General features: G+C 40.1%; 1 protein-coding gene across 2 annotated transcripts in view; it reads right to left on the bottom strand.

Moving 5' to 3' along the window:
- Positions 1 to 18,704, bottom strand: part of LOC111868517 (NAD-dependent protein deacetylase sirtuin-1) — a 32,138-nt gene that overhangs the window by 6,895 nt on the left and 6,539 nt on the right. Inside the window, exons 4-10 of one of the 2 annotated variants that reach the window (XM_023859216.2) lie at positions 16,374 to 16,618; positions 12,351 to 12,544; positions 10,120 to 10,226; positions 9,873 to 10,034; positions 9,590 to 9,748; positions 7,277 to 7,394; positions 4,888 to 5,900 (exon numbers count right to left, since the gene is read on the bottom strand). In XM_023859216.2, the coding sequence (XP_023714984.1) occupies positions 4,888 to 5,900; positions 7,277 to 7,394; positions 9,590 to 9,748; positions 9,873 to 10,034; positions 10,120 to 10,226; positions 12,351 to 12,544; positions 16,374 to 16,618 (1,998 nt within the window). The remainder of the gene's footprint in view (positions 1 to 4,887; positions 5,901 to 7,276; positions 7,395 to 9,589; positions 9,749 to 9,872; positions 10,035 to 10,119; positions 10,227 to 12,350; positions 12,545 to 16,373; positions 16,619 to 18,704) is intronic. The other variant, XM_023859228.2, reaches the window with a different exon arrangement.

The following is an 18,704-nucleotide window of genomic DNA, read 5'->3' as shown; positions in this document are numbered from 1 at the left end:
TTCTACTTCAGCTGTAACCAATGTACATATGTGCAGTACATGCACATTTCACATTTCAATAGGCCAGAAGTGGCTACAGTACAAGGGACTTAGTCCCACCCCACTAGAAAAAAATCTATATATTTTAAGAGGGCTACTCAGAAAATAACCTCAGTTATGCTGTTAACAAAACAAGCAATGAGAAAAAATTTTTATTATATACATAATATACAGGGGGGGTCCAAAAAAATTTACTCACTCTTTGATAGTCAATATCTTTGGAACAAAATGACATGTAGTTACAATTCTTGTGCAGTAGTGTAGTGTAATGTTTTCTCAACAGATGACGAAGGTCACATGACTCACGTGAGTGTTGTGCCACATGCACACTACGAGCAGAAGACAACAGCAACAATGGCTGAAAGGTTGTTCTTTGAGCAATGCAAGGCTGTATTGAAGTGGTACTGGAAGTACGAAAACATTAAAGAGGTACAACAACAATGGCAGAATGAGTTTGGAACTCAGCCTCCAACACGTTGAACAATTGTCTGTATTTGGGATAAATCTGAAGCCGACGGTACTGTTCATGATGTGCATAAGCAAAGATCTGGGTGACCATGGATAGTAACAAGTCCAGCTTCCAGTGCTGTGGTGTTACAACACTACATGATCACTGCAAAAACCTGCGTGCATGCGAAAGTGGGGTAAGCCGATCAAGTGTACGGCAAATTCTGAAGGCTGCAAAGTGGAAAGTATATATTCCAAGACTGCTGCACGCTATGAATGAGGATGACCCGGATCGAAGGCTTGAATACTGCGAGTGGTTTGAAGGCATGGTTCACAAGGATGAGGAGTTTTCAGGGTAAGTTATCTGGTCTGACGAGGCACAATTCAAAATGAACGGTACTGTTAACCGCCACAATTGTGTGTATTGGGCTCCTGTAAATTCACACGTTCACATGGGCAAGGAAGTGAATCTACTGGGTGTTAATTTGTGGTGTGGTCTGTCATCGCGCGGTTTGATCGGTCCTTTCTTCTTTGAAGGTACCGTAACCGGCCAGGTGTATCTCGATATGTTTCAGACATCGATTTTCCCTGCCATTCGAGAGCTGTTTGGAGATGAGAGATATTTTACCTACAACAAGATGGTGCACCACCTCAGTACCATAGAGATGTCAGGGCGTACTTGGATGACACTCTACCTGGACGATGGATGGGTTGAAGAGGTTCTATTGAGTACCCACCACGGTCTCCAGACCTAACACCTCTCGACTTCTACCTATGGGAACCTTGAAGGATGAAGTTTATTGACAAAAGCCAGCTACATTGAACGCGCAACGAGAAACCATCGAAGTGTCATGTGCAGCCATCACACAGGAGACACTGACAGCCATAGTTCGCTCAGCAGTTCGGCAGCATCGACACTGTTTAGCCACTGATGGTGGTCACTCTGAACACATACAAGGACTCTCTCTCTTTCCGAGCAAGAATTGTAACTACATGTCATTTTGTTCCAAAGATACTGACTATCAAAGAGTGAGTACATTTTTTTTGGACCCCTCTGTATGTATATACTTCAGCTACTTCTCAACACAGTCACGGTTGGAATTGAGGCACCTGTCATATTGGGGAACAACTTTTTGTATGCTTGTGTGAAAGAAGTCTGCCACTTGTGAACTCAGCCACATTTTGACACCTTCCATCAACTCCTCATTATTCTTGAAATGCTGTGATCATAACCTGTTCTTCAGGTAGGTAAAACAGGTGGTAGTTGCTAGGAGCTAGATCATGGCTGTAAGGAGGGTGGTCAAACAACTCCCAGCTGAAATGCTCCATGAGTGCTCAAGTGACAGCAGCACCACACCATGTGTCAGCATTCCATGCCTTTCGTTCTGAATGGCCCTATGCAGTTTTTTTGTTTCACATATAATACACTTCTGACATTATTGTGGTCCCTTGTTGCATGAATTCCACAATCAGTACTCTTTTTCTCTCCCAGGAAACAGTTGCCATTAACATTCTGGCAATGTTTGTTTAAACTTGTTTGGCTTGTTTTGTGAATGTGTGTGCAACCACTGCTTTGGCTGTTCTTTGGTTTCAACATTCACAAATGAAACTAAAGTTTCATCATCTGTTATAGCAAGTGTCATGTAACTTCGAACAAGGCCAAGTGTAACCTTGAATGTGCAGAAGAAAAATTTCAGACAAGGGTGTGAGAAGTGACAGGTGGCCAGTTGTTTGTAAGGCACCCTCGAAGCAGGTTATACTTACGGTTTTTCTATCATCTGTTTAAAAACGTCAGTTTCCTTGTGCACTAAATTGTACATAATGAGTAAAAAATTAGGTCAGGGCATAGGTCTACATTCACAGAAGACGCAAGTAATTGCAAATGTATATAATTTTTCTTTGCATGATGCGTGACAATATATTACTATTATTGTAATATGTTCTTCAAAAAGAGGATAGTGTAGTTTCAATGAAACTCGAGGGGTAGGTGAAGGTGGAAGAACGAGTGTTAAGAAACTCCTCCCACCACAAGCTATGCGCAGGATTTGACTAGGAATGCGGGGCCTTGTTCAAAGTTACGTGACACCGTTTATACTTGTATGATGTGGCTGGGGAATGTCACCATCTTTGTGGTATTGCTCTGAGAAAGTTGAATTCAAAGCCGAAACCATTCTCTGCATTTTGTGCGCACCTGTGAGCATTTTCAGAACCCACCCTGCACAAAACTTTTGATAGCCTAGCCTAACTGTGATAATCTCATAAAGAACAATGCATAAAATTTGTGGAAATTCACATGAATGTTCTGAAATTGTGAAGCCGTCTTCCACAAATTTTTTGGTCAACACTTTGAACAAAATCAACATTCACTACAGATGACTGATCATTTCACTCTTCATCATGAACATTCTACACCACTGTCTTATAGTTTCTTCACTCATTACATTTCTGCTGTAAACTGCACACAATTCACGATGGATTTCTGCAGAACTCATACTTTTAGTGCAAAGAAAGTGGATAACAGCGCAAATTTAGCAGCTGGTGGAATTATCAATTGCAAGACATCATAACTCACTCTGTAGAGATAAGAACAAACATTAGGTGACTAGGTATGTAATGGTTTACAAGGCAATAAGCCATGTGATGCTACCTCACACGAGTGAGCTCTCCCCCACTCCTACCTTAGTTGCCTAAAATAAATAGCGGTTACTTTCTAAATAGCCCTTGTGTTATGTACTAACACCACACTTAAGAGTAATTCACTCTCACAGCTATCACCTTAAAGAAAACTTGTGAAATGCCCATTTTATATGAGGTAATGTAAACACTGTGAAAAGGTCCACTTTACAGTACATTTTGGCCGAGAAACATGCAATAGGTTTGTAGTTTATTTCACAAAGACATAACTTTATAATGAATAATATGACGTAACAATATCACACAGCGCATTTGTGGTATCCTAAGGCCTACAAACAATAATTATGGTTAGAAAACAGAATTAAATACTGAAAAAAATGTACAATTCAGTATATAGTTTGTCAAATATTGACTTCCAAACAAATGAACCCTACTGACAGCAAAAGTCGTATGTTTGATAAATGCAATATCTGTGGTACTGTAGAATTTACTAACTTAATACAATATCCAGTACAAGGATTATAGCTCCAGAAAACAAATTCACCTAAAAGAATGTGTTCTTTGCCATGAGCCTACAATCCATTTGGTAGAATAATGGTAGTCAGAAATTAGGGGTACACAGTGGTGGACAATTTTATATTCTTTCAAGACAGCAATACTTCACTCAGCTTTTTCAGTGAGTTATAATACTGGAAATAGTTGAAATCAAACTGCCACTAAAACAGCAAAATGCCCATCCAGTGATCCCTGAATTAAGATTATTCCTCATTTAATGTTTGGGGCATGCCGTAGCGTAGTGGATTGAGGCACTATGCTACAAGCCAGAAGGTCGTGGGTTCAAATCCCAATGAGGTCATTGGATTTTTCAATTGACCTAATCCTTCCAGTTGTACTATGGCCCTGGGGTTCACACAGCCTTTAACAAAAATGAGTACCAGGCATTATCCTGGAGGGTAAATAGCAGCTGGCAGGTAAAGCTGATAACCTTACCGCCATCTGTGATCTGACCGTCTAGAAAATGTGGGATCCTTGACATCTCACAATCCTATGGGCCTTCACAGCCTGTTACAGGGATAGCTTTACCTTTACCTCATTTAATGTTCAGTTTATGTACTCCTAAGACAGTAATCTCAATGCTAAATTGCATTCATTTAAGGATATCCTGAGTTTAATGCCCAAAGAAACATCAAAACATATTTGCATAGCACCAGCTGTTATGAATAATGATGAGTATCTTCTGAAGCATTGCAGCAAACTGTGATGTATACATACAAGTTCACATACACACACATTCAAAAATCTTATGCCATAGCTTATTTTCTACTGCAGAAAATTAATAAACATAATAGCTCTGATGCAGAATCAACAATAATTACTTTCATTGCTTGCATCCTGTTGTGTCTCTCAGACGATACATAGGAACTATGCTACTGTCAACACAACAAATATTTCAATTACTACATTTAGATCTTAATTTCTGCGACATGTTTACATGTGTTACATATGCCTAATATAATGGGTAATAAGGCATCAAGCTGTGTTGATTATCTTAATATACACAGGATGTGACTTTTGTGGTATAAAATTAATACTTTAGGCTTTTCTCCAGTGATACTCCTTTTTCTTCAGGATGCCATATAATAGCAATTTTAACATATTTTGTTCTGCTAAAACATCATCTAACTGAACTTCAATATGTAATGGGAGTCCACTGCCTTATCTCAAACAAGTCCTCAGAGAATCAACATTTTGAATGAAGGAACTTACCTTGGAGTCTGGCAGCAAGACTCTCTCTTATCTTTGGCTGCCAGCATGTTCTGAGCTCCTCTAAATCACCTTCTGATTTCGGTTGGTCTTCACTGGAGTCCACAGACATGCGACGTTCTTTGGTAACGACTCCACTACTGCTGTCAACACTGTTGCTCCCATCACCAATTCCACTGTCTCGCATTGAATCCACTGACACATGTCGATGCACCAAACTGCACCTACTCTCTGTTGATGACACACCTGTGTTCTTACTAGTGTTACTATCTGTTGTTGAGTCCACCACCATGCTGGAAGGTTTGCCCCTTGTAACTGGATCAGCAGGCAATCCTGACGACTCTACTAATATAACAGATTCTCTGATAGCAGTGCTACTGTCAGCAGATAACGTACCTAGATCACAGTCCTTAGTTGAGTGAACACACACGTCACTGCTGCTGCTAGATGGGTTGTTGAAATTGCTTGATGAAGAAGTGTTTCCACCATTCCTGTAATCTCTTGTGGAATCCACCAACATATGAAGATTGGCACTACCAACGTCGGTTGGGCTGTCAGCAGAAAATCCAACTCCACTATCATGAGTGGAGGAATCAACAGACATGTGCCGCTCTTTGAATGCACTGCAGCTGCTGTCTGCTGCAGACATTCCCATGCCACTGTCTATGGACATCTGCAAGGAATCTGCCTCGCTGCTTTCAATGTTCAACATCCGCTCACCAACCTTAAATGGGCTACAACTGCTGTCTGTGGAGTTGCGATTAGAAGATGAGCACTGGTTGTCATGTCTGCCACTCACAAGACTGTCCTGGCTACTGCAATCTGCTGACATCTGGAAGGATGGTTGAACATTGAGACTGTCTCTACTGCAGTCTGTTGCACATGGATCACTGTTGTGGTCCTCCCACGATGTGTCTTCCAAACTGTTATGGTGTCGCCCTATGTGAGTGACTAGATGACTTGCTTCGGTCAGTGGATTGGGTTGCCAGCAGACCTCAGTCCATTCATCACCCATCCTGATCAAAAATGAAAATACAGGTTACAACTGTTGAATAGTTTCTTGGTGGCAAATATTAAAAACCCAAAAGATTAAGAAACACAGAACTTCTATTATTTCTGAATATCTTTTGTGTAAGTAAAATCATACTCAGCAGTATGATGATGGGGACAGAGATGGTCCCAGAAAGGTCAGTAATCTTCAACAAACTGATGCAGCTCATAGCCCAGGAAGATTTTATCAACTACAAGGGGCGTTCAAGTTCTAAGGTCTCCGATTTTTTTTTCTCAGGACTGGGAGCAGATACACACATGCAGTTTTGTTTAAAATATGTGTGCACTCTTTGTGAATGCGTGACAGAGATGGCAGAACTCTACGGCACACAGAACTCTAGTGGTAGCGGCGAGTGTGAGGAGTGTTTTTGATACTTAAAATGGCGACGTTTTCGTTACAAGAACAGCGAGTAATCATTCGTTTTCTCCACTTGCGTGGTGCGACACCCATTGAAATTCATCGTCAGTTGAGTGAGACGTGTGGTGATGGTGTCATGAATGTGAAAAATGTGCGTTTGTGGGCGCAACAGTTCAAAGAAGGCCAAACGTCGTGTGACAATGAATCAAAACAATCTTGGCCTTGCACCAGCCGGTCTGACAGCATGGTCAAGCGAGTTGAGAAAGTTGTTTTGGAGGATCGCCGATTGAGTGTGGAAAACATCGCCCCCAAAGTTGGCATTTCCGTGGGATCTGTGCACAAAATCCTGCATGAAGACCTGCGAATGCGGAAAGTGTCCTCCAGGTGGGTTCCACGAATTTTGGCGGATGACCACAAGGCTGCACGCATGGCAATGATGAAGGCATGAATGGGACTTTCTTTTCATCAACTGTGACAATGGATGAGACATGGATGCCGTTTTTCAATCCGCTATTGCATCACAATTTTTCCAGTGGTCAAAACAGACTCCTACAGAAGCGTTCGCAGCGGCCATGGAATCATGGCGTCGACGTTGTGAAAAATGTGTACAGCTGCAGGGAGATTACGTTGAAAAGTGACATAAGTTTCAAATTTTTTGTATGATTATTGTGTGAGAAAAAAAATCGGAGACCTTAGAACTTGAACACACAACGTACTTGTTCCCAGTATCTGAAAGATGAAGTTAACTGTGAAACAGCTTTGAAATATACATACTTTCACATCTTATACATGTAAGCTACCTTGATGTATATTTGTTTGCTTGCACTTACAGAGGATGCAAAACCTCAGGAAAAACACTGACATAACATTTTATGGTGAAAATTCAACAGGCATTACACTGGCATTACACAGTCTTTACTTAACTTCATTTATTGTATCATCATCACAGAAATTTTAGTATATTCACACAATGAAGAAACATACATGTGACAAATCTGGTTGATGATGACATCACTGTCTCCCAATAATTCCACATCAAAGTTGAAATGCGGCAGTGGTTCTCGGTTGATAAGTATCTGTGGTACATCTGGTGGTATTGAACCTGCAATACAAAATAAAGTAACTCAGGGTAGGATACTGTGAGCCAATCATAGTGGCTGCACTGTCTAAGGCATGAAATGTCTTTGCCCACTCAAATACTGGGATCATAGGTTCGAATCCCACTTGAGGAATGAATGTCTCTGTGCATTTATTCTGTGTCTGTGCTGTCCTGTACTGACTGTGAAAAAGATCAAGAAACAGAAAAAGTGGCCAAGGTTCAACAAAGGACTGCAGAACCACAGACAGACCTTCCATGTCACAAACCTTTCAGTTCCAAAGCATTATATAACCTCTCGTTCTGATTCATACTTCTGCATTTGCAAAGGATATGTCTGTGGACTGTGGTTTTGCTGCACCACATGCATGCACACACACATCCTCCCTCAAAATAGTCACTGCTGGCTGCTATGCAAATCTGCCAATGTTGGTATAGCACTATCGATCAGGTCACTGCAAATGTTTATGTGACTGTCACATTTGTCTTGTGCCGGGATGCGTGGAACACTGCTGGCTTAGACGAGACATGTTCAGGTCATCAGACGGAATTTTTTGGCAAGTACCATGGCTAATCCCTGCTCCTGTGACTGCGTGTGTTATATAACACACAGTCACAGGAGCGAGACGCAACATAGAGCACAATACACGATAGTGAAAGAGTGCTCCAACAGACGATGATAGACGTGACTCGCGTAATGAAACACGACGTAAGAATGAAATATGCTGTATAATTTTAATATTTTAACACTTAACATTTATCAGTATATATGATAAATATATATTTTAGTTATTTTAGTATGTATAGACAAGGCATGCAATGAACTAGTTTGTCGTGGATTGGATCAGCACCTGAAGATGGCACATTTGTGCCGAAACATGTAGTGAGAGTGAGAAGAGGGGATAGATGAATGTATGCACTAGAAGACGGATAAAATAAATCATGGACTTAAATCAGTGCAACAGGACGCTAAAATATAACATAAGAAGATATCACTGGGAGTGAGTCTGGTGAGTAGGGAGGGTGGGGGATGGCTGTCGTTATGGTACAGGGGCCAGAATTGTTATGAAACTTAACTGGATGTTTTCCCTTAGTCACCTGAGAGTATCACAACAGAAGTTGTCATCCGCAATCGGTCCTGGTGGAACTCCCTCTGCATGATGCCTTCGGTACCACCCCCCCATAAAAAACCTGACATCGTTTAAAACTTGTTGCACTTTCTTAGGTCGCGGTGAATTTGGTGTCTTCCAATGAGATGACTGCTGCTTCGTCTTAAGGTCATATCCATAACCCCAAGATTCACCACCAGTAATGATGGTGGAACTGAAGTTGGGGTCATTTTCAGTCTGTTCCTTAAGCTCAGAGCAGACGGAAACAGTGTTCCTTTTGGTCACTACTCAGCAGCCTGGGCACAAATTTCACTGCAATGTACCACATGTTCAGCTCTTGTGACAAAATCTGCTGACACATTCCATACAACAGTTTGGCATCACAAACATCATGAATCATTCATCTTCAATCTTCGAGGATAGCCTCTTGCACTTCTGACATTTCCGTTCATGGTTCCTGTCAAAGGCCGTCCAGAACGCTCGTCACTGTTGACTGATATCTGTCCATTTTTGAAACACTTAAACCATTTGTAGGTTTGGGTTAGACCTTTGGCATTATCACCAAACGCTTCTTTAAGCATTTTGTGTGTTTCCGCTGATGTCTTACCTTGTTTCCAACAGAATTTGATGCAAATTCATTGTGTCTTCACATCAGTCATTTTAACAAGTTGGTATGATCACAAAACAGCACTAACACAATGTTAAAACAAAGCACATAAAAATGAACACATGCTCACATCTTGATGCCATTTGGCAGACTGGTCCACAAAGGATACAGCTTGCGATATCTAGCAGCTCACGCCCATACTTCCGGGTAGGACCTCATAGTGCAAGAAGCATTTATAGTTTCCTACCTTCAACAAGCTCATAACCTCAATGTAAAAATTTAACTTTGTATGTGAAATCTGACATTTAAAGTTCTTACTAGAATTCATGTATTGAAATGAATTTTGGTCCAAAATGGACAATGCTGACTACTTCTTTACACACTATATCATAAATGGTTTCCTTTAAAAAAAATTGTGTCTGCAGCATTCTGGGGATAGGGTGAGGGACATTTGTAAAGCCACATCATAAATAAAGTACACTTACTTGGAATGAGTGCAACTGGTCGAACCTTCAATGATGAACCAATTACAATTAGAAGATCACATTCATCCTTGTCCTTTGCCATAGATTCATGAAATATTTCTGGCAGCCCCTCACCAAAAAAAACTATGTCTGGCTTCATTATTCCTCGAGACACAAGATCTGGAAAAAGAAAGGACACAGTTACAGAACTGTGATGCCAAGAATTTCACAACAAATCCTTATACAGAATTTTTCTTTTTTTTTATAGATATCACCTTCAATGAATGATATATTCATCACTCACCCTTATAGCTTTCATATTTATTTTCTGCATCATTAAGAGGAGGCAATGCAACTTTCGGACAACGTGGGCACCGGGGGATCCTCTGGGCAAAGATATCTTCTCGAATTGCATCTGCTGTAACTTTATGCTTGCATCGTGTGCAAGAGGCCGTTGCAAATGAACCTGAAATAATCAATATGGAAATTGTAGAGTACACCTCCTTTGAAGGTCATCTTCGCTACACTAATTAAATCTGCAGATTGCTTACCATGACATTCTATGACATTTTGAATTCCAGCAACTTGTTCCAGCGTATCAATATTTTGAGAATAATTTCTCAGCAATTTTTTATGTTTTTCCAGCATTTTTATGAATCTGTAAGTAAAAAATACATATTAATAATCAATTTTAAAACTAATGTTCTAGCATCAGGGGCTGAATATTCAACATTCCTGCTAATTAAAAAGTCTGGCGCTGGTAATAATCCCAAGATAGTTCCATTCACCTCTGACACAACTGATTTCCCAACAATCCAAATTAATATTATCCTCCCATCTACTTCTTAGTCTCCAAGTGGATGTCCTGCACCAAAAATTTTGACTGTACAGCTGACGTCCAATAACAAGAATTCATAACAGCACAAAAAACTGCTGCTGTAATGAATACTTGTTATAGGCAGTTTACGACATGAAAATGTAAAAAAAATGGCTTCAAAAATCAAACGGCAAATATGGGTGGTAATCTCACTAAAATCAATGAAAATGTGGAACTGTATAAGAAAGTCAGGTGTCAGTCTGTAATATATACTGTAATGGATTTCATGAACGTGTTGCCAGGCAACAGCTCTGTAAACATGGCCCAACATGCAACAACAGAGGAAGCTGTGTCTTCTGTGTCTGCGGTGACGACACACGACAATGGATAGAGACCACGTGACATATTTTCTCTAGATCCAACTGATGCACCAACAGACTGGCTGGATAATGTTCATGTGATAGGTGGTTACTGAAGATCCATTTCCATTCTGCGGCTATATAAAATAGTGACAGAATTCATTCAAGGCAGTTACGAGTCAGTCATAAGCTTGAGGAGTTAGGAGTTTTTCAGTAGAGTTCTGAGGTTCCAGGGTGATTGAACAAGAAATGGCAAGAAGACTGTGTAGTGATTTGAAGTGCTAGTTTCTGTGTTGAGATGTGTTACTAGGAGATGACTAGTGGAAACTGAGAATCCTAGTGCATGTGCAACGGTGAATGGGGAAGTGAGTAAATTAGCGATAGCACTCTTATTAATTGTAATTAAGAGAACTTGTAACCAAGGTGCTAATAAGTCGAATCATCTGAACTAGAACCTGTTATTTTTTTCATGCATACCACCCAACATGTGCCAATACAAACTACCGTATTTACGCATGTATAGGCTGCACATTTTTTGCCAAAAATTCAAGAGGAAAACTGGGGTGCGGCTTATATTCGAAATCACACTTCATTTAAAAAAAATTATATTCATAATTAGTAATACGGGGTGTTCTACTCCTGAAATAATATTCCAAGAAAATTATTTTTTCTATAATTTCTGTCTGAAAATTGTGCTGCAGCCTATACATGCGTAAATACGGTATGTGTGAATCACATCAGATATGAAGTGAATATATAAGAGAGAAATGTCATTGGGTTGAGTAAAAACATCCACTATTAAACTTCCATGACTTTTTTCTTTTGTAAATCCTCTTCAAGGGCTGCACCATAGCCCAAGCAGTTAGTCGCTGGCTTCCCACCTGGGAAGCCCAGATTCAATCCCGGGTCTGGTCAAGTGGAATTTGTGGTGGACAAAGTGGCGTTGGGGCAGGTTTTCTCCGAGTACTTCAGTTTCCCCAGCCAATCTTCATTCCACCAATTGCTCCACAATCACCCTCATCTATCATCTGGGGCTGGTACAATACGCCAGAAGTGGCCGCAGTACAAGGGACTTAGTCCCACCCCACTAGCAATAAAAACTGGATTGATTCATATTAAATCTTCTCAGTCTGCTGTATCTTCACCAGTTGTGTGGTAATGGCTTCCAATGCCATAGATACCTTAACTTTGGTGTTCATGGCTTCAAGTCCATGCTGGCTGTCACTGCAGCTCCTGTCCTGAGCTGAGCTGAGCTGAGCTAACTGGCTTCTAAATGCTGAACTCTCAACTAGGTCACTCACCAACCAACTCACTTCATTCCACCGCACTAACTAACTCAACTCGATTGGTCGAGTGACATAGCCTCAGAGTGGACCTACAGAAAACACTGCTTCCAGCAGCACTTCCACTGTTGCATGCTGGCCACTGCCTAGCAACAGCTCCAGTACTGTTGCGTATTTAGGAAGCTGTTGGATTGCTATGGCCATTGTCTCACTGTTTGTTCAGCAGTCATCGCCTACCAATGGATCTATATGCCATATGTGACTGCTAAAGCATCATTCAAGAAATGAAGAACAAAGCATCCAATTCTCCATATTTTACATACCTGTGACAAGGAGAAGGTTTAAACTGTCCTGGATAGATTTCACGGGCAAACTTGAAGAAAGGCCTTGGATCTTGGCTGAAATATTGTATATCAAACATGGCCTGTGGATCAGGAAGATCAGGAAAGTCTATAGCCAGTCTTGAATAGATACCATCCCGACTTCTGAAGTCTGGAATACCACATGATACAGACACCTGGTATGGAAGAAAACAAAACTGAATTGTGATATAATACATAAACCTTAAGAACCACATACAGAATAATTATACAGGCTGTGAATGCTATGAAGTTTAGACTGTGATCTTTTATGCTGACATTCCATAATCATATATAGCTTTTACTAACATTTCTGAGGAACTGTCTCTATCTTAAAAGCAGGAGTGAGTATGATCTTGGAAATAGAACTTAAATCCAATAGGCTCTTAACAAAATCCATTCACCCATAGTCCCACAGACATTTTTACACTCGCCACTGGTGTCTGTTACCTCAGCCATGGCAAGTAAGCAAGCACATTTCTGCAGCCCTGAAAGTGAACAGAGCTGGGCATCTCTTCTCACTTCTATTCTGATGATGGATAAAATAGGTTCCTTTAAAATTAGTGTATACTGTTACAACCCACAAGATCATAATGTAAACTTCACCACTATGAAAGCCTCAAATTCTTAGAGAGAACCTTCCCTTTAGCAAATTTATAATGTTTGGGCCAACTGAATTCTTCTACGTGGTGCTATCAAAAAGTCCCTGAAACTTTAATTTTGTGTGCAAATGGTTATGAGTACGTCAAAATACCGCTAGGTGTCTCCCCACACACACTTCTTGAATCAGTGTGGCAAGCGGCACCGAGTTGAGTGGTTGGGCTTATTGTTGGTGAATGTATTTCCATTGTTGTGTTTACGTGAGTTTGCAGTTTTGCGATGGCTGACCTGAGAGAGCGGCGTGTTTGTATAAAGTTTTGTTTTAAACTTGGGAAAACCGCTGCAGAAAGGCACCAAATGTTGAAGCAAGCTTTTGGTGACAACAGTTCAAGCCAGACATAAACTTACGACTGGTATAAGCATTTCAAAAATGGCTGAACATCGACTGATGACGATCGTTTGGAATGGCTGTCAACTGGCACCACACGAGGAAATGTCGTGAAAGTTAGGGACCTGATTCTGCAAGATTGTAGACTGACCATCCAAGACCTCTGTAACACCTTGGGACTAAGTTATGGTACATGTCAACGAATTTTGTCAGAGGAACTGAACATGAAGAGGATTGCAGTGAAGTTTGTGCCACAACTGCTGCAAAATGAACAGAAGTAGCATCGCTTGGAAGTCTGCAGGGAACTTTAACAACAGCTTCAAGAGGATCCAAACTTTCTTTCAAAGGTTGTCACTGGTGATAAAAGTTGGGTTTATGGCTATGACACTGAAAGTAAACAGCAATCATCGCAATGGAAGAGCCCTTCTTCACCTCAGCCAAAAAAAGCTCGACAAGTCAAGAGCAACATTAAGTCCATGTTGATCTGTTTTTTTTTTATGGGATTGTTCATAAGGAGTTCATCCCTCCTGGTCAGACAGTCAATAAAGTGTTCTAGCGAGATGTTTTAAGGTGTCTGAGGGAGGACATGAGGAGAAAATGTCCAGAGAAGTGGCGTACGAACGACTGAGTACTCCACCATGACAACGCACGACTGCATATGGCTTACATTGTGCAGGAATTTTTGGCTAAGAATAAGATGACAGTTGTTCCCCACCCACCGTACTCGCCAGACTTAGCTCCACGCAACTTCTTTCTCTTCCCCAAGATGAAAATCAGGTTGCTGGGGCGAAGATTTGACACAGTTTAGGAAATTCAAGCAAAAACGCAGACAGTACTAAACACCATAACAAAGAGATTTCCAGGATGCATTTCAAAAGTGGCAGAAATGCTGGGATCGATGTATGCGCTCCCAAGGGGACCACTTTGAAGGTAGTGGTGCAGAATAAGATCCAGGTAAGACGTGATAGTTTTTTTAATATATTTCGGGAACTTTTGGATAGCACCACATATATGCAATCTTACTACAGTGCTTATGTATGAAATTCCCTTACATGATTTTAGTATCATTCACTGAAGAGTCTGAGATGCATCTCAGTTAACATGTTTTGTATATAATGAAACAACTGTACCATAGCTCAGACAGTTAGTCACTGGCTTCCCACTCCAGCAGCCCAGGTTTCCTCCAAGTACTTCAGTTTCCCACTAGGATTATGTTTGCAACAGTATATTTGCATATTTGAGGACATAAAACAATGAGGTACACAAAATCACAAAGAATACATATGAAATATATATGTAACAGAAACTGGGGTACAAATTTCAGTTTTTCAAATGCAGTGTAAGTTTCTTTCATACCTTCACATCAGCTACTAACAGAGTTAAAATGATATAATAACCTGGCATTTTGCATACTTTGATTTAGTTGAAAAGTTTTCATATTTTAGCAGATTCAGTGATGAAAATGTGCTGAATCAAGATGGTGGAAGTGATGTACGTGTTTTTGATAATGGGGAACACCAAAAGGCTGATAAACAAATTCAAAGCAGAAGGAAGTGAGAAGTTGTTAATAATTTTCCCATTGTCATCTTTTGCAGGCTGCAATATAACAGTAACTGTTACTGAAAGTAGATCAGAAAAATTCAAACTTTATTTTCATGATGCTATAGTAGAAACAACATTATTTTTACAAACTGCAGGTTACAGAAATTTGCAAAGATAAAGTGAAGCCATAATCTAAACCATAAAACTACAAAGACCAACATACTGAAGAACTCGTATATTTTTAAATTCAGGTGCTAATGGGCACAATGTCAGATGCCAACAGTGAAATTCTACTGCTGCAAAGATTCTGTACCTGTGTTTTACATCCACATAATACAAAAGACATTCAAATTTCTTATAAGATTCTTACATTTTGTAAACCATGATGAACTCAAAATATATAAAAGAAAAGGGAAACTCTCATGACAGAATCCAGACTGAAACATCATGAGTCAATTCAAGTCATGTCAACTTGGAATAGGAAGTATATCTACTGATTAATTTCCAGTTCTATGGAAGAGAAAACTGTGATTCAAGCAGTATATCCACTTGAAAGATGAAAAGCAATGTCCCTCCAGCTTGAAAGTTTGAAAACAACTCTGATAATGGTGAACCACCATTCAGCCCTCAAAACATACTGTGGATGGAATAATTCACCAGAATCCTGCCTTCTTTTTTGAGAAAAGGGGCAGTATATGTAGCTGGGATATGGTGGCTATACAAAATAAAATATACCAAAAAATGTCAGAAAATCGAATGGCTTAATAATCTTAGAAAACTGTGTAAAAATCAGTATACGAGTATTACTGACAAATATTTCTGCTATGAATGCTTTCAGGTCTATCAATGTAGCAATCTCACATACACTACACTAAGACCTAGCAATGCAGCATCAGTTATGTTATGCACAGACACTGTATATAAAGATGAAAGTCTTTATGGTTTGTAGTTTAACCTCTTCAATACTGTTTATGTGACTCAAAATAAAGAGAAAACAGAATCAGCTGTTCTCAAGGACAGCATGCTGGAAGCAACAAAATGTTATAAATGACTACTAACACAGAATTAAAAGCAATACTTCTCGATTATTGGAAAAAAAAATGCATATCAGCTTCCTTGGACATGCATAAATGAATGCTTACTGTTAACAACATTATACCCAGAATGTTTCTGATATTATGAACTCTTGTTAACATTGATTTTTACTGTGTAAGAATTTACAATTTTTTTTCAAACTATACCATTTCCAAATTTCATATGCTGTTTTCAAGCCCATATTTTCATGTTATTCAATGATGGTAAAAGAAAAGAAAACATGGCACACTTCACTAAGTCTCAAACACTTTCTTCAAATAATACCTCTCCCACAAAAGAAGAGAGGACACAATCAGTGGTTTAGAAATTATCAGTTATTATGTGTACGGACTAAAGCATTGTCAATGTAGCTTGATACTCACCCCTGCCCCAGTGAGAACAATAATTTTCTTTGCTCCTTTAAGCAATCGAACAACATCAACTAAAGTGTTCACATGATTCAGTTTCTGCCGACGAGGTGGCTCACTCATCATGTTCATAATAATCTTCCAGAGGGTTAAGTCGTCTATTTGCTGAGGAATCTGTGTTCCATCTGTCACCAGTTGATTAAGCAAGCTCCTAGGATTTACACCTATTATCATCTGTCGCTGTACCCAACTCACCGGTCCTGAAATCCAATTTACAAATACTGTGAAATTACTTGACATCATGATTCAACTAAAGCATTAATAACTGTCTAATACATTAATTTTCATCACACATTAATAATCTCTCACCATGTCAAAGTAATAGTTACTGATGATTTATTGCCAATCTGTTTGTCTTTGCGCCACCCCCTTGAGAAGGCTCACAACCAGAGATTTCTTTTTTGTTTTGGCAACTGAACCCTTGTGATCATAGTCCTTATGTAACATCTTCTCTGATGAGAGGATGGGTTTATCTCTTATGAGTAAGCTTTGCCTTTGTCAAGTGTACATACCGCACACATAGCATGTTATTGAAAACTCTTCCTTTTGCACTATATACAAGTCCTCTGTCAGTCCAGACATTGCAAAGCAGATCATGCATATCTTATGCTATAACAGCAGCTTAGTCACTCGAACGGTTGTAAGCTTGCCCACTAGCAAGTTTAAGCACCTTATATTTTCTATGCCTGGCTTCGCCTTGTTCTATACTGCTATACTCATGATTCCATATCACTTCTGCTTGTTTCCAGCACAATTTTGTTATATAATCATATACATATGGAAGTTTGAAAGCCACGTAGCGGCCTCCGTAGTCTAGAGGTAACGTTCCCACCTCATGACTCGTAGTACACGGGTTCAAATACCCGGCGGAGGTCGGCGAATTTTTATGGGCGGAAAAATTCAGGGAACAAGTCCTCCGGGAGGGACTTTAAGCCGTGGGTCCCATGCCGTAGCTTTACGGCACATAAAAGAACCTCATACCTACAAAGGAGGTCACTGAGCCAAAATTGCGGACGTTTCCCACCCAACAGCCATCACTAATCTGGTAGATGGGGGAAGCATTATAGATACCTCTCAGCTAGTAGAGCCGGTCTCGCTGGCTGGGCGGGAATGATGGTAAGCACCAGTACCGGTAGGATATAGAGACTGGTAGAAATCATAGAGGGAAGCACAATGGACCACTACAGGTCTAAGTGCATGGGGAAACCCACCCTCTCCAATAACTAACTAACTTGAAAGCCATGTGCACATCATGGACTGGTGCATAACTTGGAAGATTTCCAAGGGTGTGAAGAATCTTGTTTTGAAGGTACTACAATTTTAAGAGGAAGGGTGTCTGCTGCTAATTGCCAGGTGGGTATAGCATAGGTCATTACTGATCTGATCAGTGCCTTATGGAGGGTTAGCTTAATACTGGCACTTAAACGCTCAAGTTTGAATAGGGAGTAGATTCTAATAAATGTTCTGAAGGCCTTGGATTCACTCATTTCTACTTGCAGTCTCCATGTAATCTTCTTATCGAAGATTACACCAAGACACTTTATATAACTGACAAAGGGTATATTCAGTCCAGTCAATGCAAGATGAAGCCTCAGGGGGCCTAAGTCTATGAGAAAAGTAGATGGCCTGAGTCTTATTTTCACTGACTTTTATTTTCCAGTGCTCACACCATGTCTCAATAGAACTGAGACCTCACTGCAGATTTCTGATCTCTCTTTGTGGTCTGCTGCATATATACAGGTGTCACCGGCAACGAGACCTAGGTGTTTGTGGAATATCATTAATATATATATATATACACACACACACACACACACGAGTATATATATATACACTGTACAATGTGGGTGACAGGACAGAACCTTGTGACACCCCTGCTTGTATATCCCTTGACATAAGACATTTCACCTTTGACCAAGGCTCTGAATCTTCTCTGAGAAAGAAAAGAGCCAATAAGCTTGACTAGACTGATCAAAAATTTTAAATTATGCAATTTATATAGCAAGCCAAGGTGTCATGTTGTATCAAAGGCTTTTTCAGTATCAAAGAACACCACAACCATAGACATGCTATTGTCAAAATTTAATGTGACGTAGTCCATAAGCCTAATAAGCATGGAAACCAAACTGGCCTGCTTTAAGCAAGCCTTTTTATTCAATGTGCCTTTGGACTATTTTCAGAATAACTTTCTTGAATAGCTTGCCTGTTGTAGACAACAGGCTAATCGGCCATAAATTTTTAGGGAACTGTGGGCCCTTAGCAGGTTTCAGTAATGTCATAACTTTC

The sequence above is a fragment of the Cryptotermes secundus genome, unplaced genomic scaffold (assembly GCF_002891405.2).
Source record: "Cryptotermes secundus unplaced genomic scaffold, Csec_1.0 scaffold280, whole genome shotgun sequence".
NCBI classification, from domain to species: Eukaryota; Metazoa; Arthropoda; class Insecta; order Blattodea; family Kalotermitidae; genus Cryptotermes; species Cryptotermes secundus.
This window is presented reverse-complemented; position numbering and strand designations above follow the sequence as displayed.